The 26399-nt window shown below is 37.2% G+C and overlaps 1 protein-coding gene across 1 annotated transcript in view; it reads left to right on the top strand.

The window, feature by feature from the left end:
- The first annotated feature begins 77 nt into the window (after positions 1 to 77).
- Positions 78 to 26399, top strand: part of Cpne3 (copine 3) — a 50682-nt gene continuing 24360 nt past the window's right edge. Inside the window, exons 1-5 of the mRNA XM_010606448.3 lie at positions 78 to 486; positions 15060 to 15199; positions 15479 to 15658; positions 17036 to 17110; positions 19809 to 19880. Of these exons, the coding sequence (XP_010604750.1) occupies positions 483 to 486; positions 15060 to 15199; positions 15479 to 15658; positions 17036 to 17110; positions 19809 to 19880 (471 nt within the window). The 5' untranslated portion in view covers positions 78 to 482. The remainder of the gene's footprint in view (positions 487 to 15059; positions 15200 to 15478; positions 15659 to 17035; positions 17111 to 19808; positions 19881 to 26399) is intronic.

The following is a 26399-nucleotide window of genomic DNA, read 5'->3' as shown; positions in this document are numbered from 1 at the left end:
GGGAGGGGGGCTGTGGCCCGGAGGAGGGTAGCAGGCCGGAAATCGCCGCCTAGGAGAGGGCCGGGGTCACCACGCCACACTTGGTGAAACCAAAGCCCGGTGAACGGGATGTGCTGCATATTGCATAGGTGGAAGCTCCAGGTGATGTGGGAGGTTACTGATTTCGGAGTAAAGCAAGGACACCGCACCGCGAGGAGCGGTGCTAGCAGCTGCTGTTAATTTTCTAGTTAGAAATTCTGCGCTGTGCTTTGGGCTCAAAACACAAGAGGCACGGAGGAAGTGCAATTTATTTTGCAGTGCTTGAAGCTCGACTGAGCACACCGACCATTAACGTTGCTCTTGAGGCACTCAATGGCTGTCTACAACTTTTGCTTCTCCTTAGTATATTTTCGTGGCTGCTTCTATACTGGAAAATCAGCTGGAGGGAAGAGCGAGGTTAAATATAGCCATTACTGATTACAGTGTCTCACTACTGTTAATATATGTGTAAGTTTTATATGTGTAAGCTCATTTAATAATGCTCACAACCGGGGCCTGGGGCGGTTGTCCGTAGAGTGCTTGCATAGCATGCAATAGATTCTAGCAATAGGTTCTGGGTTTGAGCCCCAACAAAGGATTAAAAAAAAAAAAAAGTTAATAGTACTCACAACCTTAAACTTAAGTTGTATTGTTACTCTGTCTCATACTCTGTGAAATTCAGATTGATAACTTACCAAATCATACAAGTGTGATAAGTGGTAGTATTAGAATTAAAATCGGGGCCGGGGATTTTAGCTCAGCGGTTCAGTGGCCTGCCTGGCAAGCACAAGGACCCGAGTTCAATCCCCTGTACTGGAAAAAAGAAAAAAAAGAAAAAGAAAATCAGATCTGTAAGATTTTAGAGCAGAAACTTTATGGCTTAATATAAAAGAACATTATTCTAGGTTTCAAGTCTATGGTTTGAGGTTGTTAGCTGTCTGACCTTGGCAGCACTTAACCTGTAGGGCCTATTTCTACATTTGTAAGATAGAGATAATATCCACTATGTAACAGAGTTGCTATGAGAATTAAATAAAATCATATTCGAAAAACATGTAGCAAAGTACCTGGCACATACATCGTGCTGTTGCCATTAGTTGGGGTTAGCAAACAGATCAAGTGGCATATGTGATGGCAATTAATAATGGTATCAGTAGATGTCTCAGGCCTTAATTTGTGGTACTCGGGGACACTTTTTGCCTTTGTGAAAAAATGTAAAAAAGCATTTCCTTTTGGCTGAGAATTGGAAAATGCATCTCACTCTGGGCTGAAAAATTTCACAGCAGAAAGTCTCCAGGATTGGACCATGCTGAGGCTCTCTGAATATGAGGTGGAATTGAATTTCAGGTCTTTATGGATTAAAAGGCACTTGGCAGAAACCCCACAGTGAGTGTTCAGTTCTCTCTCAAGATTTCTTCTCTCACCTCTATCCTGGGAAGAAGAGGAGGTTCCAGGATGGGAAAAACAGAAGGAAGGATTCTTTGCCTCTAAGGGTATCTTAATGACTGGACACCTCCCATAATTCTATAACTGAATTCTTTAAAGACAATGGTCTTCCTTTCCACATAAATTTAAGGCAATCTGACAACTGCACGTCTTAAAATATGTTTTGAGCTGGGGCTGGAGCGCAATGGTAGAGGACTTGCATGGCATGTGGGAAGCGCTGGCTTCAATGCCCAGTACTGCAAAATAAATAAAACATAATTTTATTAGTACTTTTTATAATCCCATTTCTATTACCCTGAAATCTGCTTAGACACCCAGTTCATACTGGGTTCTGACAGCACTCCCTGTCAATTTTTGGTATAGTTTTATACTTTGCTCTTTTTCTTATTTGTTTCAATCTTTCTAATACAGTTTTCCTAAACTTTCTTTCATCATTAATTTGTTATGTTAGAAAGTATGTTTCTCAGCAAAATTCAGCAAGTTAATGTTGGATGTTCAAAGCAATTTTAGAACATTGTAACCTTCAGGGATTTATAATGAACCATCACTTCCTATGAAAGCATAATATTTTGGGTAGATCTTTTAGCAAGAATCAGTGCAACTTCCATTAGTGTACACAGTAAGTTTGAGGAGTCTAAGATAGGGCAGTCCTATCATGTATCTTCTATTACTTTTACTTTACAATCTGGCTTTCTTCCTGCCAGTGTTTTCCCTTTTTGTTATTCTGAAGTCAGTGACCAAAAAAATTAGGTAGGATATTGGGTTAAAAAAATTTGCTAAAAGATTGGCCAAGAAGGTTTAAATTACCACTTATCATAGATTTATTTACCAACATTAAGTTTCTGATAATACAAAGGAGTTATTATGTATATACACTTTGATAAGATTTAGATTACATGTAAGCCAACTATACTGGTTCAAATGTATTTGTGGAAAGGTTGGGGGGTAGTATTGGGATCCTTTTGAAAAGGCTCTACATTCTTTTTATATATAACAATTTAACAGAATATAATAATAACTTTAAAAAGATATTGAAATTGGTCAATGTAATGGTCAAATTTACCAATTTACATTAGGTAAATACAATTTCCCCATGCAAAATAAAAGGAAATATCATGCAATCATTTTGTAATGTCCTCTTACCAAATGGATATATTATGTCTTATTTTCCTGTGAAAATTACCAGATTTTCATTGTGATTACTACACTGTCATCAGGCTATCCCAGTATTTTGAAGCTACTAGTTTACTAACTTGGGACCTTGTACTTGCGAGGCAGGCAGTGGAACCACTGAGCTAAATCCCCAGCCCTGCCTTCAGACTTTCAGATGATAATCAGTACGTGTAAATTAGATATCTTGCAAATGTAAAGAGAAACTTGGTCTACTTTTCTATCTGTTTAGGGACCAAAATTTCTTTCACTCTTAAAAAGAGTAAAAATCAAAACTACAAGTATTTCCTGATAGTGATGTTAAAAGTTTATAAAATACCTAAAATTGCACCCCATCTTCAATATTACTTGCTTCCTTTTCCTGCTTTTCCTCTTTAGTGCTACCACCTGACGTAGTACCTATTGTTTTTACATCTCTATTAGTGTGTAACTATAGTGTAACCTCGCAAGGGCAGGGAGGTTTGTCTATTTTATTCATTGTTGGTTCCCTAAGCACCTTAGAATAGTGCCTAATACATAGTTGGCTGTTCATATGTATTTGTTGAATGAAATAGTGTTGAGCTGTTCACAATTAGAAACTGTAAAAGTTAAAACTTGTTGAAGTGTGTATGTTAAGCAACTATGACACCACTGTTCTTTTTTTTTTTTTTTTTTTTTTTTTTTTTTTTTTTTTTTTTTTTTTTTGGTTTTTTGAGACAGGGTCTCACTATGTAGTTGAGACTGACCTGGAACTCACTGTGTAGCCAGGCTGGTCTCGAACTCACAGCAATCCTCCTGCCTCAGCCTCCCGAGTGCTGGGTTTACAGGTGTGCGCCGCCACGCCCGGCTTTACACCACTATTCTTTAAATCAGAAAATGTGTAAATATTTCAACATTCTTAGTACAGTATACAAACTGTTATTATTTATTTATTTTGGTTCTGGAGATGCTAACTCTACCAGTGAGCCATATCACTGGTCTTATAAACTTTTAAACTTTGAGAATAAAGTGGTTGTTGTAGCCTTAAACTGATGCGGTTTTCATATTGTTGTTCAGCGTGAACTAGAGAGGAGCACATAATGACAAAATGTGAAATGCCCGTCTTACCTAGTTAAATATTATACATGCCTCGCTAAGAAGAGAAGAGAGGGAAGGGAAACAAGCTTTGGAAAGCATGCATTTTGTGGTGGATATTAGTATTATGGCTGTTATGTAGCTATCCCCTCAAAGCTTCATGTTCTCATGGGTGGGGCTTTTAGGAGGTGGCTGGATCATGGGTGTGTGATACTGGATTATGGCTGTGATAACTGGATTAGTCTGCTGATTGGTTTAGCATAGTTCTGGTTGTGGATGATGGGAAGATCCACCCTGGGTATGGGTGGCACCAACCAATAGGTTTGTAATTTGAAAAAATGAGAGAAAGGAAGGCTCCCTCCGTATTGCCTCCTCCCTGCCATGCTATGAACTGTTTCTCTGCCATGCCTCTATACCTTGCCGCTCTGCCTTGGAACCAGCTGACTATGGCCTGAAACCTCTACAAACTGCAAGCTAAAATAAATCTTTCCTCTTTTAACTTGTGAGTATCAAGTATTTTGTCCCAAAAATGAGACAGTAACTAAGACAATAGGGCAGGTGAAATGTTTTGATGGCCTTTTCAATGTCTAGGAGATTGCAGAAGGTAGAGAGTTCTTAAAGTGCGCTTCATGAAGGGCCTTAGGTCCCAGCAGATTGAGGTAATTTAACAAATTCTCTAGACTGCCTGCTGCACAGCTGGGCAGCAGCTTTACTGAGATCTTATAATTTTAAAACTTTTCAACTGTGCATCCTGGGGATTTTAGCTATGGGAAGCAACTCTGATCTTTATTGAGGTGGAAAAGTTTCTTCACTTCAAAGTGGTGTTCTTCATAGCCAACTTTACCACAATGCTTGTTTCTAAAGTGAGAAAATGCTGAGTTGTGGTCACTGCTTCTGACTTTTAATATCTCACTCCTTGAACCTATGATAAATTGTTTCTTTGATAGGCTTGAAAATCTGGTCAATGCTATTTCTGAAATGTATCTACATTAACCAAGGGATTAGAAAAAGAGTATAACCTGAAATACATATTAAGTCAACTCTGTAGCCTGCTGTGAATTGGGGAATAGAATAATATGTCCTCAGGATTTTTCTAGAGAAATTAAGGAAGGAGCCTTGGTTGATTGCTTACTTGACAGCCTTAAGGTCAAGGTGAAATTGTGCCTTGTGTGAAATCCTTATTTTTAAGTAAGAATGAGGGCCGGGGTTTTAGCTCAGTGGTTCTGCCACCTGCCTTGAAAGTGCAAGAGCCGGAGTTTGATCCCTGGTACCGAAATAAATAAATGAATAAATCTCAACTCTTTGGTACTAACTCCTACTTTCCCCGATTCTTTTCTTTCTTTTTTGGGGGGGTACTGGGGATCGAACTCAGGACCTTGCTCTTGCGATGCAGGTGCAGCACCATTGAGCTAAATCCCTGGCCTGATTTTTTTTTCATATAGAGCTTTTTTGTTAGTGGGAGATGGAGGCTGTGTTTGGAAAACTTTCTCCTTTTCCTTCTATTCATCCTTTGGTTCTTGTATAATCCTACTAGTTGTAGTACCACTTCCTAAGCAAGTTTTATATTCACGGTAGTAAAGTTAGTCATAGAGCATTAACTGGTACATGCCTGTAATCTTGGCACTTGGGAAGTGAGGTAAGAGGATTGCAAGTTCGAGGCCAGCTTATGCCACATAGCAAGACACTATCTCAAAAAAAACAAAAAACAAAAAAACACCAAAAAACCAAAAACAAAAAAAACATTTATAGCTAAATGGATGCTTATTGAGGCCATACTCTTAAATTAAATAAATAGGACACACTTGAGTAAATACCAAATAGTTTCTCTGGTGTGAAAAACTAAATGTGTAAATAAGGTTCAAATGGTATAATTGGGAGTAGAAATAGGAAGAAGATGGCTAACGGGGAAGTGGAAAGGGGAGGGGAAAGGAAATAAGGGAAAAGAAAAAATGTGAAAAAATGAAGGAAACAAAGTCTTTATAAATAGGGAAGGGTGAAGTGGGGAAAATACAAAAACCAAGATATATCACATAAAGGTACAAGATCCCAGTGATAAATGTAGCTTTATTGTTTTCTTTAAATGTACCAATAAACAATGAAAAAAAGAAAGAAAGAAAACTGGAAGAGACCTCAGGTACTATTGCCTAAAGGCTTTGAATCAGTGTTTAGATTTAACAATGAACAAAAGCCGAGGTATATAGAGGTTACAGTGCTTGCCCACCAGAGTGGTGGGTCTGACATAGACCAGAGTTTAGTTGTTTTCACTCCTGAACCTTCTTGTTTGTCCTGTTTTTAGTTTGAAAGCAAACATATTACCTGGGATGGCGGTGCGCGCCAGTGTGTGGTGCGTGCCAGCGTGCAAACATGTAATCTCTACTACTTGGGCGGCTGAGGCAGGGGAATTCCAAGTGGGAGTCACCAGCCTGGGCAATTTAGCAAGACCCCATCCCAAGTAGAAAACAAACCAAAGAGATAGGACAATGCAGCTCAGCATGAAGGCCCTGGGTTCAATTCAGAGTACCACAAAAACAAATGAAGTGTGTGTGTGTGTGTGTGTGTGTGTGTGTGTGTGTGGTTGGGGGATACAGTTCACTGACAGAGTGTTTGCCCAGCATGTACAAGGCCTAGTTCAATTCTTAGTACAACACACACACACACACACACACACACACAGGAAAATATATCCTTTTCTTTGTTTTTGTGCTTGACCTGATTTTTCCTTTCCCCTTTTTAATATCTTGTGGCAGGGATTAAGAAAACAAAACAAAAACCTGTGGGTGTACTTTCTTACTAAATACAGGTTAATGTAGGATTTTTACTCTTGGAGTCTGTTTATTTATATTTTTGTTTTGGTGAGGTGGAGTGAACACAGGGCCTCATGTTTAGCTCTCTCACTAAGTCGCACCCTTAGCCAGAGTATTCAGTGCAGTCTGTTCCTGAGAGTAAATGTTGCTGCTCAAAGGTGGCCTGGCTGTACCTGCGTGGCAGACTTGTGTGGGTGGAGGCACCTGCAAGATGAAATGCTCTCTGAGCGGGATAGCTGGTGGACTATGTTGAAGAGAAATATGTTGATAGAAATCTGAACCATCTCAAATCTTCCATCCCTTTGGCAAACTCTTGTTATTCTGGTTACATTTGTGTAAGAAAGATATTACTAATTATAGCCTAAGTATTAACCTTATAATTTTTTTTTGGGTGGTCCTGGGTACAGAACTCAGGACCTTGCGCTTGTGAGGCAGGCACAGTGCCACTGAGCTAAATCCCTGGCTCTTTAACCTTATAATTTTTAAGATGTTGCTTCATTACTAATTTCTGTCAGGTCAAATATGACATTTGATATACTGACAAGTCATAAACCAGTTAAAACATATCACTACTTTAGTAGGTAAATATTAATTAGAGATTGAAAATATATTAGTGTGGGGGGGAATCTGGGCCCTGACATCTTTTTGAGAAAGTCATTTTTTTCTTATTAAACATGTTCTGTTTCAAAAATTAATATTGTGAAATTATTAAGATGTTCCAGGCCAGTTGAGATATTTGCATGCTTAACATTATAGTCATAACAATGGTGTATGGAGGTTAATCCTTATTCTGACCAACTGACATGACTTTTTGTTGTTGTTCTTTTTGTTTTGGTACTGGGGATCGAACTTGGGACCTTATGCTTGCAAGGCAGTTGGCGGAACCTCTGAACTAAATCCCTGGCCCTGACAAGACTTTTGTAAGATTCAGAGATAATGTACTAGTTGAAAGAGCTTTGGAAATTGTGGAAAAAATAAAAACTATCCAGATTATGGAATTAGTAACTATCTGTCCTTTTCCCCTTTCCTCTTAAACCCCCTCCTTAAATTTGAGGGTTAAAAAAATATCCATTGGTCAATGACAATATGAGTGAAAGTTCTTTTATAGTTTTAATCCGCAGTATAAGAACTTTCCTGCAGGGATCTTCTTGGCTATGAGCGTACTTTGATTGCTGTCTCTCTTGCTGCACCTCTGAACTTTGTTTCTATGTACATATAGATAAAGAAATATTTGTTTTGCTTTCATCCTCTCCTCTGTTGTGTTTAGAACACCTAGAAAGTGTCCAATAAACCCTTGAATGAAGGATCTCCCCAATATGATTAGCTATTATTGCTTTATCATCTTGCCACTGTGCTCAAGATAATAATGGCTACACAGTAATCTTTTAATGTGTGCTTATCCGCCTGACCTGGACCTTCAAATTCGGTAGCAGCGCTTAGATTTATGCTGATAAGATAACTACCTTTCCACATTTTTTTTGGAAGGGGACACATTTTATTGTTCTGAGCAATAAAATCTGAGAAACACTGCTTGGAATGTTAATGGCTAATGTTGCTGGGCCCTTAGCCAGCTGCTCTAAGGTTACCCTAGCTCACTGTCACCAGTAGTCATGGTGGGGTCACTGTGGAACAGCAGTTAATGAATCATGGTTTTAGAACCAGAAATAAAACCAATAAAGCTTTTTTTTTTGTTTTCTTTTGTGGGTGGTGTTGAGATCGGGTCTTGCTGTGTAGCCCAGGCTGGCCTCAAACTTGCTATCCTTTTCTCTATCTGGGACTCTTAATATCTATGATCTAGGATCATAGGCTTGTGCCATCACACCTGACTTGAAATTTTTAACAACATAAATCAACTTTAAATATAAATTCATCAGACCAAGAGATCTCTGAAATAAAGTACTTACTGAGCGACAGTAGGTACTAGCCAGATAGAAGGGACTGGTCCTGGGTGATGGGGGTGTAGCTAAGTAGTAGAGCACTTTATGCTTGTGGTTCTGAGTCTGAGCTCCAGCAACAGCAGTAGCAACAGCATCAACCAAAAGGACTTGTGCTGGGACAGCTTCTTCGAGCCATCAGCAGCAAGGCTAGGTAGCAGTTGGAAAAATGTCTGCTGAATCATAAAGCTGTAGTATTTTATTCTGAAAAGGAAGCATAGCTACTTTCATTGAACTTGCATTGGCTATAGATAAAAAGGCTAGAGACAGAATTGGTGAAGTTTTGGGATAGGAGGGCTGTCTTTAAGAGAAGTTGATGTTGGAGTTGTAAGCCAAAAGAACTGGTCTTAATGATCATGCTCCTGGGGTTTTGAGTCAAGGTTTCAACTTACCTGAAGGGATGTGTAACAGTTTGTTACTGGTTTGGCCCCATCTTCTTAGCTGATTTCCACCCTTGGGCTTTGTAAATTTAGGGCATCTCAGAATTTTTCCTTCATCACTAATTTCCTCATTTTGTAGCTGAAGACTGATGGATGTTTCCTAAAAGCATGGGTATGGACTTCTTCCTCTCAATTGTTTTAGTACAGATGAGTCACCACGCTCCCTTTATTCACCCACATAGTTCAGGCAAACAAACCCTTCCGACAAGATTTAGGAAAATTTCTGTAGTCAGGGCTGACCACTTTGACAAATTAATGTAGTATAAATTCCAGAGATTCTTTTATTATTATTCCAAGAAGTTCATCATAAAAAAGGATGAAAAAGATGTGCTATGTCTTACAATTTAAAAATAAGCCATTCTACTGAGACAATGAATGAAAAATATTTGAGAAGTTAATAAAATAATTGCTAGAGGTCATAGTATATCTAATATGTGCTGAGTATGCTATAAACACACTTGTCAGGTGTTTTTAAATTCCCATTTTATAGATGGGGAAGTGGAGGTTCAGACTGATAATTTGGCAAAGCTAATTTATTTGAGTAAATGTTGGGGAAGAAATTTGTGCCCTGTTATACTGACTTCAAAGTTATTGCTCTTCCTACTATCAACTGTGTGTCTCATGCTTTAGGAAGACTTGAGGAAGCGGTGAAACTTGGTCACTGTCTCAGCTAACAGTAAATAGAAATGATGATGAGCCACGCTTACAAGTGACAATATTGGGGGAAGGATCGGAGCTGTACAGAATTCTGGGGCGATCAGCATCAGCTTTTCTTACAAACTATCATTTGGAGTGGATGATACAGGACTATGAGAGGCGGATGTAGCTGCCCAGCTATTCTAGAGACAGATGAGGGCCAAGCCAAGAATTCTAGTCTTTGCTCATAGGACTATAGTAGGCCTGGGAGGCCAGTAGTGTGAAATCAGTAGTGAAAAAATGGTGCTGTGACTAGACAAATGGTGTCAGGGGGACACCTAGTAGGGCATTATAACAGTAGGCAGGTCCAAGACATGGAAGACCTGAAGTAGGGTTGTGACTATGGATATAGAGAAGGGTGTGTACCTCCATGTTAGAGAGAAATTTGAGGTTACAGCAGGCAGAATCTCTATGGCAGCCTTATGGAATAAATCTAAGAGTAGCTTTAAGGTGAGATGAAAAAAAGAAAAAGCAGATAAGACTTCAAGACATTCAGCCAGGGCATGTGACTGTGTGCTTTAATTTTACATATCAGACTGCACTTTATTAGGTCTTACTTTTTCAATTTTTAAAATCAGTGTTGTTAATGTTGATTGAGAAAGGGTGTCTGGGAGAATGCTTGATATGGTTATTTCTCTAAGGGTTATTCCCTTTTCAGGAGAGTGGGTTGAACCAAATAGTTTTCCAGTATAGTAGGGAAGCTGTTGTGTAATCCTAGTGACTACGTCTGTTTTTCCCTCTACTCTCCTATCTTTGGGGAGTGAAATACATAGGCTTATTCTTTAGTTGCTCACATATTCTTTTGCCTGTTCTTTATCACAGGCAAATCATACTCAAGGGTGTACAGCATTTATTTTCTCTTAATTTATAGATGAGGTATCTTACTGCTCTTTCATTATTGTTACTGTCATTGTTATTTGCAGTGCAGGGGATTGAGCCCAGTGCCTTGCCTAAAATAGGCAAGTATTCTTCCACTGATTCACCCCCTCTTGCTCTTTTAACATTGTGTTTTATGAACTGAGTAATTGCTAGAAAGGAAGGAGCATCTCTATGGACATTGCCATTAAGATTCCAGATCTGACTGTGTATGTGATTTCTCGCATCTGCCATTCAGCTGGAATCAGCTTCTCGGTGAAAGGTAGGCTACAGTCAGTCACTTGCAGGGGACTGCTGCGAGCAGAGGGGATTTGCTTCCCGGCAACAGTGCAGTGACATAGCTGTCAGCAGTTTGCTGAACAATCTGCTGTGCCTGGCATGCTATTTTTGTAGCTTTTGTTAAGCATTTTTAGGGAAAGAAATGATGCTCTGCTGATATGTTGTCCCTCTTTAATGTGAGACTGATTTTGCATGTAAATATCTACTTTCTCTGTTGAGTTCTCCCTATCCTTTAGAAATGTAAAGATTTTTAGGTGGGTAGTGCAAAATTCTCTCCCTGTGGTTCTGGGGGAATTTTTATTTATTTATTTGTTTATTTTTTTTGGTGGGGGCAGGGTCTCACTGTGTAGTTGAGACTGACCTGCAACTCACTATGTAGCTCAGGCTGGTCTTGAACTCACAGCAATCCTCCTGCCTCAGCCTTCTGAGTGCTGGGATTACAGGCATGCACCACCACTCCCAGCTCTTGAGGGAGTTTTTAACACTCTATGCTTATTCTGTGTCTACTACTGATATGTTACTTACAAGACTCTAAAATACCTTATACAAAAGAATAAAATGCTACAACTGTCGTTTATTCCACAGACTCTATATTTGGAAGGAAAAACAAGATGGTTGGCAAATGCTAGATTGAAAAATTTACTTGTAATATCTCCAATTTTCCTGATGAGGAAACCTCAGTTCAGGTAGCTGAAATCACATAGATGTGGTTTCACAGCTCGTGCCAGATGCAGGATTCAGCTCAGATATACATTATTCCATATTTGATCTTGTTCTCTACTAGTGAATGCAGCAAGAATTTGAAGAAGCAGCATGATGGATTGGAATAACCAGGAAAATCATCATGAAATGTTATAATAAAAAATGTGAAACAAGGGCTAGGTAAGAGAGGATTAATGCCTGGAGCCAGGTAGCACCGAAATAACAGTAATAATAATTTCCATGTTCTTTTTTTTTTTTTGGTACCAGGGATCCAACTCTGGCCCTTGCACTAGCGAGGCAGGAGGTGGAACCACTGAGCTACCTTCCTGGCCCAATTTCCATGTTTTTAGACACCATTTAAATATATTAACTAATTCAGTTTTCACAACAACTCTTTGAGATGGGGCAGTCATTTTTCTTCAGTAGATGGGAAAAGTAGGAGTAGGAAGCAACATGAAAACTCAGACGGTCTCATTCTAGAGCCTGTGAGTGGGGAACTGAATAGGAAGGAGCAAATGAGGGAGAGGGATACTCCAGGGATGAATAGGTGTAAAGAAGGGAAAAGCTAAAATTGTGTGTAGAGGTGGGGGTGATGGAGGTAGATTTGGGGATACTATTCTGTAGGCCAACGAGATGCTGGAAAACTTGAGAGGAATAAGGTCAAAGGAGAGATAACTGAGGACCAGGACCACAAGTTAACAGCCTTAAGTGATGCTCTCAGCTTCTAGAATTAGAGGAGGAAAAGAGAAGAACAAGTAAAAGATGGAGAATAAGAGAATAAGGACAAAAAGATTACAGATGAGGGCTCAGTGTCATTGTGTCAGAGATTCATGGATGTGGTTATTTTCAAACTAGGCTTCTTTGTGGTTGTGGTTTCTCTGCTTCCTTAATTCTTGCTTTTTGTTATGTTTTTAGTACTTTTATGCTTTAGTTTTCTGTTTTTTTTTTTTTGGTACTAGGGATTGAACTTAGGACCTTGTGCTTGCGAGGCAGGTGGCAGAACCACTGAACTAAATCCCTGGCCCCTGTTTTAATAATAAATCAAGATAAAAAGGAGTCATTATTATATTAACACTGTTAATATAGATGTTCTCTACAGCGTGTATACTTCTGGAAAGAAAACACTAATCTTCTGAATTGTATGGCATGAGGACTGCTAATCTTGGTATTGAATTCTGTATTTGTTTATGTCTTGAAAAAGATCTTTTTGGAATGATGCTACAGCATTATGACACGTAAGAGATTATAGAATTAGAAAAGATTTGACAAGTGGCATTTTACATAACCCATTTTGTTCCATCGCCTCCAGTTTATAATCTTGCAGTAGAACCTTGTACCCGTTCACCTACTTCTTAAGGCTGGCTCTCAGGATACTCTAAACTTGCTCCCTGAGCATGCGTGTCCTCTACGTAACTCACCTTTGTGACATGTAATGAGATGTCCTCACTGTGCCTTCTAGTGTCACCATCTTTCCGGTCTCTGGGCTGTCTCCCACTTCCCCTGCTCAAATTGAGTCCTTCAGAGCCTAGGCTATGAAAGTCTCCCCCACACTGTTAATTCTCCTCTGACTGCTTCATTGCCTTCTTCTTGCCTTGAATATCTTTTGTACAAAAGGGGTTGGCTGATTAAAGCAGAGAGCAGCTAGGGTCTGCAGGAGATAATGTTTGATGTTTCTCTGGCAAATGGGCCGCAAAGAAGATAGTCCTCTTCTTGGTCAGGCCTTGTTCTGTCGCACCCTCTAGTCCCTTGTTCTCCTTCCTCAGGGGCCCTACCTCATCTGAAGGAGGAAGTGAACAAGATGCATGTTCCTGGTTCCACAGGCGTCTCTTGCCTCATCTGTAGAAAAGAGGCAAATTAGGCCTGACCCATAGTGATCTATAGCACAGTGCCCCCAGCACCTTTGTATTTTACAGCTTAACCCTTTCTTCCCCTTGTGGTGCTGGATGTCAAACCTATGGCCCCAGGGATGCTAGGAAAGAACTCTACCACTGAGCTACATCCCAAGCCCTCTCTTCCTTCAAAAAAACTTTTGCGAGAAAGTCTTACTGAGTTGCCCAGACTGGTCTGGGATCTATAGTCCTGCCTCACCTTCCTGAGTAGCTGGATTTAGAAGTATGTAACACCACTCCAACTATAATTTAGAAACCCAAACTGCTGGTACTGTATTGATTTTTTTTTTCAGCTTTAATTGAGTTTATTGGTACATTTTAGGGATACAGTACAGTTACATTCATTGTTGGGATCTTGTACCTCTACAATGACAAGTCTTGATTCTCATTTTTTCCCCTTACCTCTGCCCTCCCTTCACTCCCTCCTCCCCTCCCCATCTACAAACGCTTTATTTTCATCTTTTCATTCTCTCACACTTTTTTCTTTTCCCTTTTTTACTCTTCCTGTATTGGTTTTTAACATACATTGAGATTTGGAATCCATAGAGTTTTCACTAAGACATGAGTGTTTTTTTTAAGTGTCAAAGGATTCTTTTAATGTCAATTTTTATTTTTTCATACTTGCTTGGGCATTTTATATAGCACAGAACTGCTACTGCCATATTTACATGTAACATATTTACATCAATAGATTTTATTCCTGTTACCCTGGAATTTCAGATAAATCTCAAAGTGGAGGGTAAAGAGTATTGAATAACTCACATTCTAGGATGTTTACTAGCAGTGCTAGGGGAGTAGGTACCATTCTACCACCATGAATTCCTACTTCCAGCTGGGGAATGCATGCCTGGTGACACTTGCAGTCTCTTTTGTTCCCTGAGTGTGGGGAAGAAAGCAGCTCACTTTAAATATTATATCCTTTCTCAAGGTTGGCCTCCATCATGGGCTCTGCCTTATTCCTGGGCCTTTTTCATATATTGATTAGAGATTGGGAAGGAGAGGGGTCTGTGATTGTTAGATTAACTCTGGTGTTTCTTAGCAAGACATGGGAGAAGGTGGGCCATACCAATTTGTTGGACGCTGCTTGTAGAACGTTAGGTTTGTCGTCTTCAGCCTCACATTAGAATCATCTAAGGAGTTGGTGCCTGAGTTGCATCCTAAGCCAGCTGAATTAAATTTCTTTGGGTGGGACTGTGGCATCAGTACTTTTGAAAGTTCCCACAGGCTCTTCCAACAAAGTAACCCAGACTGAGGATCATTTCTGCAGAGCAGGGAACTGGCATGGAAGAATGAGACTATATGGGTCATTTCTTCCCCAAGTTTGAATCTTAGCCAGAATTATTTGAAAACAGAGAATACCCCACCCAGTGTCTTGTTAAATAAACAAATAAAAGTAAAATAAAAGTTGTAATCTGCTTTCTGCAAATGTTTAAGTGAATATCAATATTAGATTTTTTTTTTCCTGAACAGTAAAATATCTAATAAGGTGAAAAGAGTAGTATGTATTAGTTGACATCGCAAAAGCTATATTTTACTACTGTATAATGAATTAACTTTATCTCAGCAGAGTAATAAATCAGTATCACTGTGAGGAGCTAATAGAAACCCCAAACCTGTCTCATGGTAGCACATTTACTTTGTGAGCCTTTTCCAGCAATATCTTAAAAGTTGAGCAGTTTTCATTAGGAAGGAGTGTGGGCCTTAATCACCACCCTTTCATTTCTTTTCTGGTCTCATTGGTTTTTCTAACAGCTCAGGAGATGGCTGCACAATGTGTCACAAAGGTGGAGCTGAATATTTCCTGTAACAATCTTTTGGATCTCGATGCAACATCAAAGTCGGACCCTCTGTGTGTGTTATTTTTGAACACAAGTGGTCAACAGTGGTATGAGGTAATATTATATACTTTAGGTGAAAAGAGGTCTGATTTGCTCTTTTGACAAAGTGAAGAGTTTATTTAAAATGTTGAAAATAATAACACTGTCTCTTCTATTAATGCATTTATTTTGAATAAGTTTGTCTTTGGCTATGGAATTCTTCATATACATACAGAAACTTCCTTTAGTTTTCATGCCACATTTAATTATATTTATTACATAAAGTTAAAGTCCAATGCATCTTTTATTTGAAGGAACTTTTTGTTTTTAATTTGTTTTTGGGTATGGATATAGATTGAACGCACTGAAAGGATTAAGAATTGTTTGAATCCCAAGTTTGCCAAGACATTTATTATTGATTACTACTTTGAAGTGGTTCAAAAGTTAAAATTTGGAATTTATGACATTGACAACAAGACTATTGAGCTGAGTGATGATGACTTCTTAGGAGAATGTGAATGCACCCTGGGACAAGTGAGTATAAGGAACTATTATATTCTATTTTGTCTAAAGTTAAACCACAGAATTGGTATTTTTGATAAGTGTTCTTTTGTTTAATTTTGAAAGTTGTAAAGCATTAATCACTTTAAAGACTGTGTTTATATATTGGTATGGGTGGCTTGAACATTGTAAAAGTTATCCTGTTTTTCTAAAGACAAGGATATGTGTCTCTGCAAAGCCTGTTCATTCTTTTGAGTTAGGGGTGCTTAATTTGGCCTCTCAATACCTCTGTTCTAGTAGAGTTCAGTATGATTTTATTACGTTTGTCATCAGTCCTATTGAAGTAACAGTGAGGTCTCTGATGTTCTAACTACCATGACTGGTACCCCAGTCCCCTTACAACACCCTGTTACCTGGCCTGCTCTCCCCCTACCTTAGCTGTGTCCCTTTAAACCTCACTTCTCCCATAAAACTTCTCTGACCCCCAGGCTAGTTTGGAGCCATTCTTTGAATTCAATTTGGCACGGTCTACCACATCTCATCATTTTTATTGTAGTTGCCATGTTATATGTCTCCTAAGTAAATGATAAGCTTAGTCCAGTGACGGGTGTGTCTGGTGGCTCATGGTTTTGCACCTACTTCAGATTTTGCTCCTAGTTTATCAGGAGGGATCATGGCCATTTGCATAAATTGAGAAAGGCATCAGAAGGGAAGAGAGTCATTTTTTTTTTTAAGGAGTGACATTGATCATTCGAATTTGTCTTTATTAGTTTATTTTTCAGTTCAGTTTCAGCTTGTTGAAGAGCATGGTGTTTTCTGTGTCTCAAAGGACGATATGGAATTGATCAGTTTTGTAAAACTTTCACAACTGGTATTAAAGAGAAAATTGAAGGAGTTTTTAGAAAAACAGTATAATGTAGCTAAAATTCTAATAAATTTGAGAGATATATCAGTTTGAGAGTATCAAGATATACTGTATTACTTTGAAAAACATGATATTTTATGAAAGAAAAATATCAAGTTGTGTGTCATTTGGAATACCGAATCTCATTTAGTGAGTCTTCTGATGCCATCATTTACCTACAGGGATTGTGGCTCTCACTTTGTGTATGAGAATCTGGATCTCTTTTTCCATTACAAGAGAGAAGTTAAACTTTGAAGTACAGTAATTAGTAAAGAAACCAGTGGTTAGGGTGTATGTTCAAGAGTAGGATTTTTGGAAGTGTTTTCCAGTTAGTTTTAAACGTGTGGGTATATTTTCAGTTTTATGTTATCGAAATCTTTAAGAAATAGACCTACTGGTTTTGTTTCTAATGACTTTGAGTGAACTTTGTACTCATTTTTGGGGGAAACTATTTATTTACATGTTGAAGTGAAATATTTTTTTGTGTTACTTTCCAATTTTAACAGATTGTTTCCAGTAAGAAGCTAACTCGACCACTGGTGCTTAAAAATGGCAAACCTGCTGGGAAAGGGAATATTACGGTAAGAATATTTGTCTTTGCCTCAAAAGATTTAGCATAATTGGATGCGCTGAAAGTGCACACATCAGATAATTTACACTATTCTTTATCATTTGATCTTGAATGTTGCCTTCTATCCACCTTTGTTCTACAGTGTTCAACAGTGGAAAGTGTGTTGTGCTAAACAAGGAGAAAAATATAGAATGGGAATCTTTTATTTCAGTTTTTTAAGTTGTCCATGGAGATCAGGTGCACCTGAGTGATACTTGCCGCTCTTGCATGAAAATATCTATTTTCAATTTAGAACCTGGTTCGTAATCTGAAATGATCATTTCAGCTGGCTACAAAGGAAACAGTCTCCTCAACATGACAGTAACTTTCCATAATGGATTTTACTCCAAATGGATATTATATTATAACATTACCGTTGAATCTATAGTCTTTATCATTGTTTTCCATTCTTGTGTTCTGCTATCCATTCTCCTACCCAGATTTTCCATTGCTGATTACTGACCCTGAGCAAATGAACATGCACTTTATCATATTTTAGATTACCAATTATGTAACAACACACTTTGAATACTTTATCTTTGAAAGTTTCTATTCATGTAGCTACTCCATCTACTCCTTAGAGCAATTCTAACTGTAGCAATCTCTGAGAATGGAATCCTGGATTCTTGAGAGAGCCATATTTGAGTTATTGCAATTATCAAAGACATTATTTTAGCAGCTATTTGATTCTAGGTTAGATTCCTAAAGGAATAATAATATTTCACTATGGGGAAAGTTGACTTTTATGGGCTAGAGAATATTATCAGTAGTTAGCTTACTTGCTTTAGGTCATAATAACCTGTAAGTTGTTTTCAGGCAGACTAATTCAGCTACATAGAATGAAAACCACTGACCTGATATTTCATTTTATAGAGCTCTCTAGGTATGATTTATCCCAGCTACTCAGTGTATGAGAGCATTAGCTAGTTTTGTTCAGAGTGCATTCTTCAGTCTTCCAGGCCTTGGAGTTTCCTAGGCAAGAGGAAAGATTCAGTTTGAGTAGCAGTATTTAAAAAGGAAATTGCATAATGCAGATTTGATATCTTTTGGGAAAATACTCATTCACATAAAAGAAGTAATGATGAATCTTTCTTAAGAATTAGTATACACAGTGAAAAAGACAAAATGAAAAAATAGTTCTAACTTATATTGTGGAGGAAAAATAGGTTTATTAGAGCCAATAAGCATATTATAAATAATTTAAAAAGCTATGAAGAGAACTTTTGAGAATATAAATAGCCAAAGTGTCTAGGAAAAGAAGTTCTAGCTTATTAACCTCGGAATGTGTAATAAAATTCTATTTCTCACATACTGGATTAGCAAAGCTTTTTACAATCATTGAAACTAGTGTTGAATGGCTAAGGTTAAATAGGTTGAGCAGAAGCATCTGAGAGAGCAATTTATTAGTGATATCCAAGAGCACAAATATAAAAGTATATGCATACACAAATGGCTCAGTAATTGCAGTGTAGGTAGTTGTCCTACAGAAATGCTAGCCAAGTGTGCAAAATACACACACAAGAATATTCACTGAAGTATGTACACAACAACAAATTGCCACAAGTAATAGTGGTAGAAGGATTAGAATGATTACATTCAAACTGAAAGATCATACTGCCCCTGGAGGCAGAATTCAATATATTCGCACAGAAATTAAGGACACATTGTATTAAATGTAAAAGAAGCCATGATACATATTACAGAACATTATTGTGGCATGGTCTCTTTCTGTTTTTTAATTTGATATTACTTGTATTATGTGTTCATTGTGTGTGCATGCACACTCAAACAAGCACACAGACACACACTCAAAATCACTCTCCCCTCCTTCTCCCCTCCCTTCTTTCCTCTTCCTCCTCCTTTCCCTCCTCTTACACACACACTCCAGACAGAGAGCCACTGATTCTGGGTGTTTACTTCTGGGGAATAGGATTAAGAAAAAAGGAAGGAAATTTCCCATTTCACTATGTTTGCCTCTGATTGGTTAACTGTTATTAATGAGCTTTCTTCAGTAATTAAAATAATTATGATTAAGCATAAATTAAAAGTGATAAAAATTTTTAAAAATTAGACCAAGTTTGCCAAAACAACAGCATATTTTTTAAAATCTCAGTTGTAGTTTATGTAAAATTTCTCATAAGTATTCGCTGAGATTATTCAGCAGTTTGTAGAATGTTTTCACACCCAAACAAAATATTATTCTAATGAAAACTTCTATAGTACAATACTTATGAAACTGGATATTTCTTATTTCAGGATGAATTTCTTTTCTTCTCTTTTCTTTTTCCTTCCTTTTCTATTAGTACATATTTGTAGTACATAATGTTTACATTCCTTTTGTGGTGTTGATGCAGGCACCTTGAGACAATAATATTAAGTGAAATCAATCAGACACACAAGCTTAAATATCACATAGTTTCTCTTATATGAGAAACCTAAATTGTAAAGAAAGAACAAAATACAAGATAGATAATAGAGAGAGATATCTTTCTCAAATAGGAAAGGGATCAAGTGATAAATCTTTCTTAATGGTACCATTTTCTTACTAAACATTTTAGAATTCCATTATATAAGTATAGAGTTTATACAGTATTAGATTAAAAAATAGTTTGTGAATATATCAGAATTCCTAAAACATACTGGTTTTCATTTTCCTTAACTACTCATAGATTTCAGCAGAAGAAATAAAGGATAATAGAGTTGTCTTGTTTGAAATGGAAGCTAGAAAACTCGATAATAAGGTAAGTGGATTATACAGATTTCAACAAGGATGTTGTCACATTTTTTACTCACATTGGCACTTTTTTGAGAGAATAATAATGAAACTAACATGAACTTCATCTGAGAATCATGCAGTGCTTTGTTTGCTTCTAAATTCTTCCTCTTTCCCTTCCTCTCTTTAACTATGTACCATTCCCTTCACCTCTTGCATGTAGATGTGGTCAAAGAATTCATACAGATTAGAGGAAAAGTTGAATACAAGCATCAGTGTTTCTCTTAATCAGGAAAGAGAGTAGTAAGGTCACCTTCAGGAAAGAAGTAAAACTCCATGCTTCAGTAGTGACAAGTCAGTTGTCCTCTTTGCATTCAAAGGTTCAGATTATATTTTTCATGCAGGATGAGTACTAGTACATAGGAACACAACAGTTTAATAAATAACATGGGTTGTAGTAACTCTTTCAGTGAATTTTGTGTTTCATTCTATAATCTAGCCACTATTTAAAAAAATTGTATTATAATTTTATTAGTAAGACATAACTGGTTAATGGAGAGGTCCACTATTTTTTATTGTTTACATTTACATTACAGTTTTGCTTGAAAACAGACTGGTCTGGGAACTTATTTTATTGGAAAAAATTACACATAAACAAAAACAGAATAGTATTTTTAAAAATGTTCCATGTCAGCCCAGAAAAAAACAGGGGTAGCGATCTTATTCGCAGACAAAGTAAATTTCACACCAAAGCTGATTAAGAGAGACAAAGAAGAACACTACATCCTTGTAAATGGAACAGTTCAAGAGGAAGAGACGACAATCATAAACATATATGCACCAAATATTAATGCTCCCAACTATATAAAACAAATATTAAGTAACATGAAAAACCAAATAAGCACTAAAACAACTGTAGTGGGGGATCTAAATACCGCACTATCACAAATAGACAGATCATCTCGGAAGAAAATCAACAACGAAATACTAGAACTGAAGCAAGCTTTTGAACATATGGACTTAATAGATGTATATAGAGTGTTCCACCTCCAAAAATCAGAATATACATTCTTTTTGGCTGCACATGGGTCATTCTCCAAGATAGACCACATACTAGCTCACAGAACAGGTCTGAATAAATGCAAAGGAATCAAAGTTATCCCCTGTATATTATCAGATTATAGTGCAGTCCAGCTGGAGATCAATAGCATAAGAAACAGTAGGAACTACACAAACACAAGGAAATTGAACAACACTCTCCTGAACAATCAGTGGGTCATAGAGGAAATTAAAGAAGAAATTAGACATTTTTTACAAATAAATGATAATACCAATACAGCATACAGGAATCTATGGGACACAATGAAAGCAGTTCTATGTGGAAAATTCATAACATTGAATGCCCACACTAGGAAAACAGAGCGAGCTCAAATAAGCTAATAATGAATCTTAGACTCCTAGAAAAGCAAGAGCCAGAAAAACCCAAAGCTCATACAAGAGAGGAAATTATAAAGATTAGAGCAGAAATCGATGCAGTGGAAACTAAAAAAATGATACAAAAAATAAATTAGTGAAAGAGTTGGTTTTTTGAAAGAATAAATAAAGTTGGTAAACCCTTAGCTAACCTTATCAAAAAAAGGAAAGAAAAGGCTCAGATCCATGCAGTTAGGAATGAAAAAGATGAAGTCACAACAAATCCAACAGAAATCCAGAGGATAGTCAGTACCTACTTTGAGAATCTATTCTGTAATAAAATGGAAAACACAGAAGAAATGGACAGATTTCTAGATATTTATGAATTACCAATGTTGAAAGAAGAAGATAAAAACATTTTAAATTCCCCAATTACAATCAGTGAAATTGAAAATGTACTTAAAAGTTTACTAACAAAGAAAAGCCCAGGTCCTAACGGATTCACTGCTGAATTTTACAAGACATATAGAGAAGAACTACTGCTACTACTCTTTTTAAACTTTTCAATGAAATTGAAAGGGAAGCAATACTTCCAAATTCATTCCTGGAAGCAAGTATCACTTTGATTCCCAAACCAGGGAAAGACCCAACTGAAAAAGAGAACTACAGGCCAATGTCCTTAATGATTATAAATGCAAAAATCCCTAATAAGATACTAGCAAACAGAATACAGAGGATTATTAAGAAGATCATACATCCTGACCAAGACAGATTTATTCCAGGGATACAAGGATGGTTCAACACACGTAAATCAATAAATGTAATACATTATTTAAACAGAGTCAAGGACAAAAACCATATGATCCTCTCAATAGATGCATAAAAAGCATTTGACAAAATTCACCCATTCATGATAAAAACCCTGCAAAAAATTGGAATAAATGGTCTATATCTTAACTTAATAAAGGCTATCTATGAAAAACCATCAGCCAACATCATATTAAATGGCCAAAAACTGAAAACATGTTAAAATCAGGAACAAGACAAGGATGCCCACTATCACCACTCCTCTTCAATATAGTTCTGGAAACATTAGCCATAGCAATTAGACAAGAGAAAGAAATTAAATCAATAAAGATAGGAAAGGAAGAAGTTAAACTGTCATTATTTGCTGATGATATGATACTCTACATTGAAGACCCAAAAAATTTCACCAAAGGACTTCTAGACTTAACTGACACTTTTACCAGAGTGGCTGGATACAAGATCAACACTCAAAAATTGATAGCCTTCTTGTGCACAAATAACAGACTCGCTGAGAGAGAAATTAGGGAAATTCATTTCACAATAGCATCCAAAAAAATGAAGTATCTAGGAATCAATCTAAGGAAAGAAGCAAAAGATCTCTACACTGAAAACTACAGCACTCTGAAGAAAGAGATGGAAGAGGATATAAGAAAATGGAAAGATATCTCCTGCTCCTGGGTAGGAAGAATCAACATAGTGAAAATGGCCATACTACCAAAACTGCTATACAGATTCAATGCAATGCCAATTGAAATTCCAACACTATAGTTCACAGAACTAGAAAAAAGAATCCAAAATTTCATTTGAAATCAGAAGAGACCCAGATAGTAAAAGCCATCCTAGGCAACAGACACATGGCAGGGGTATAACAATTCCCAATTTGAAACTATACTACAAAACCACTGTGATAAAAACAGCATGGTACTGACAAACAGCATCAGTGGAACAGACTGGAAGATACAAAAACAACTTCAGATGTATTCAGCTACCTCATCTTTGACAAAGGAGCCGACCATCCTCACTGGAGGCAAGATAGTCTCTTAAAATTAAAGTGGTGTTGGAAAAACTGGATCTCAACCTGCCAAAGATTAAAACTAGATCCTTATCTTTCACCATGCACTAAACTAAAATCCAAGTGGATTAAAGATATAAATATTAAAACAGAAACACTAAACTTGCTGGAAGATAAGTTAGGCAGAACTCTTGAAGACATTGGCATAGGAAAAGACTTTATGAACAAATCCTCAGTAGCATGGGAACTAGCAGAAAGTATAACAGGGATCTCATCTTATTAAAAAGCTTCTGCACTGCAAAAGAAACCATCAACAGAACTAAAAGACAACCTACAATGTGGGAAAAAATTTTTGCCAGCTGCTTCTCAGACAAAGGACTCTTATCTGGAATGTATAAAGAACTCAAAACAATCAGCTCCCCCAATATAAAGACTGGATTCAAAAATGGGTATATGAAATGAACAGACATTTCTCAGACAAAGAATTAAAAGCAGCAAGTAAATATATGAAAAAATGTTCCACATCACTGGTCATTTGAGAGATGCAGATGAAAACAACACTGAGATGTCACCTCACCCCACAAAGAATGACTGCTATCAAGAAATCAAACAACAAATGTTGGCGGGATTGTCGAGGGAAAGGAATTCTTCTCCATTGTTGGTGGGAGGGCAGACTGGTGCAACCACTATGGAAATCAATATGGAGATACCTCAGAGAGCTGGGATTAGAGGTTCCATTTGACCCAGCCATACCTCTGCTGGGTATCTTTCCAAAAGAATTAAAAGAATCATATCACGGTGATATATGTGCACTTATATGTTTATAGTGGCACAGTTTGTAATAGCTAAAACTTGGAAACAGCCCATTTGCCCATCAGTTGGAAAATGGATAAAGAAGATGTATTTCTTTCTATAAAATGGAATACTACTCAGCCACAAAGAATGAGAAATTAAGATTCATTCATAGGAAAATGGATACATTTTGAGGATATATTAAGTGAAATAAAAAGGTCACATGTGTAAATGCTGAATAGTTTCTCTGTTGTGAAAAACTATAATAGTATCTAAGATCCTAATGAAATAATTGACAATGTGAAATAGGAAGAAAAGGGCTAAAGGTGTAGGGAAAGTGGGAAGGGTAGGGGAAAGGTAATAAGGGAAAAGAAAAATATGAGAAAATGCAAAAATGGAAATAAAATGTTTGTAAATGGTGAGGGGAGGAGAGGGTGAAGGGAGGGCAGGAAAAAGGGGAAAAAATGAGAACCAAGACCTGTCATTTAAAGGCACAAGATCCCAATAATGAGTGTAACTGTTCTGTATACCTACAATGGACCAATAAACTAAAAAAATAAACAAATGGTGTTTACTAAAAATAAAAAAAATAAATAAAATATTGGAAAAAAATGTTCCATGTCTCCATCACCCATGTTCTGCTGTTTTAACTCTGGTTAGTTTTGTTTCAGCTCTGTCCCTGTCTGCTCTCTTTTTTCCCAGACACCATATTTCACACATGAATATTGTGGTGTATCTCTAAAGACGTTTTTAAAAATACAATTTTAAAACGTCTCTCAAATATTTTTTTTTTCCTGGCACTGGGGATCGAACTCAGGTCCTTGTGCTTGTGAGGCAGGAGGTGGAACCACTGAGCTAAATCCCTGGCCCTCTTAAATCTTTTTAATCTATAAATTTCTGCCTCCTTTTTACTTCTTTTCTTCTTCTCTTCCCTCTTCCTTCTCCTCCTTTTTCCCTCCTTCCCTCTCTTCCTTCATTCTTCACTTCTTTCCTCTTTTTCTCCTTTTAGCCCCTGATTAAAACTACCTGGGTATATTTTATTGCAGACCTGGAAGAATAGTATTTTTACTTTATCATTGCTTCTTTATTTCTTAGCAAGAATTCTTCTATGGCGAGAAATTTTACCCCATTAGGTATTTAAGGCATGATACATACAAGAAAGGCAAATTAAAGTGTTTATTTTTTAACCCCCATATTTACAATTTTTCAGAGTAAGTTGGTTCTCTATCATCTTCTCAATATGCTAATAAGGTTTTTGTTCATCTTGGTCTTTCTTAAATGTGTTATAGCCTCATTCATTTGAACTTTAATTAGTAATAGGCAAATCCTTATTGATGTCCACATTATTCCAATCTTGGCCCGAGGGTGCCTCTTTTTTATTTTTAACTGGAGCTTGAACCCAGAGAGCATTGAGCTGCAGCCTTGGCCACTCTTTCTTTCCCAGTTTTTAAAATGAATTTTGAGGCAAGGTCTCACTAAATTGCCCAGGATGGCCTTGAACTTGCTATTTTCTCTTGCCCCAGCTTCCTGAGCAGCTGGGATTATAGGTATGCCCCACCTGTACAGGTGTGTCCTACACCTGGGCCCTGTCAGTGCCCTTTAAATTTGTTTGTGAGACCATTTTGTACAACCCCAGGAGTCTTTAATTTTCTTGTTTGGTGTCATGACAATATGTTTCAGATTTATTTTACTTGAGTTTTGACCCAGACTGGCAGATTTAAAAGAATCTTTCCTCATTTCAGTGGGATTGGTGTTTGGAGGCCACAGTCTGGCGCTAGGAGCACGCCGTGGTTTACTGGTTACTGTCACTCATGGTTCTAGGGCTTTTCACTGCACAGGTACATGGACAGACTTTTTTTTTTTTTTAAATCAAAGAAGACCCAAATAAAGAATATACACATATATTTCCAAAACAAATATAGAATTACAGGGATCAGGGATTCCAGTTATTTTTTATATTTGTGCTGCTTTTATGCTAAAAATCTTGGTTTCAGAATCTATCAACATGGTTAACTGTTTTGTCTTTCACAAAATTTAAACATCTGTTTTGTGTTACATCTAATAATTTCAGAATCAAAATATCCATATTATAGTCAATAATATTTTTACTGAGAACACCTTGAGCTCTCTTTGAAGTTCTCCTAGTCTCTAAGGCATGTATATTATACTTGGATTATATAGTCAAATTCTTGTGTTTTAAAGAAATAATCCATATCTGTGTGGTTATTCTGTCACAGTGACATGTAATTCCATTTTGCATCTGATAACTAGGAATTGCGTTTTTTCTTCCTCTTTGGTGGAATTGAACCAAGGCCGTCCCACTGCCCTATCTCTCCAGTAATTTTTCCATTTCTTATTTTGAAACACGGTCTTACTAAGTTGCTGAGTGGCCCAAAGTGGGCTTGACTTGTAACCTTCCTGCCTCAGACTCTGGGAGTGCTGAGATCACAAGTCTGTGCTGCCATACCTAGCTTAGGGATTGCTTTTTACAAATCTGTTTGATTTAAAATCATTTAAAGATTT

The sequence above is a fragment of the Fukomys damarensis genome, unplaced genomic scaffold, assembly GCF_012274545.1.
Source record: "Fukomys damarensis isolate Sample0158 unplaced genomic scaffold, DMR_v1.0_HiC HiC_scaffold_5, whole genome shotgun sequence".
Taxonomy (NCBI): domain Eukaryota; kingdom Metazoa; phylum Chordata; class Mammalia; order Rodentia; family Bathyergidae; genus Fukomys; species Fukomys damarensis.
Note: the sequence above shows the minus strand (reverse complement) of the source record. Positions and strands in the feature narration are given on the sequence as shown.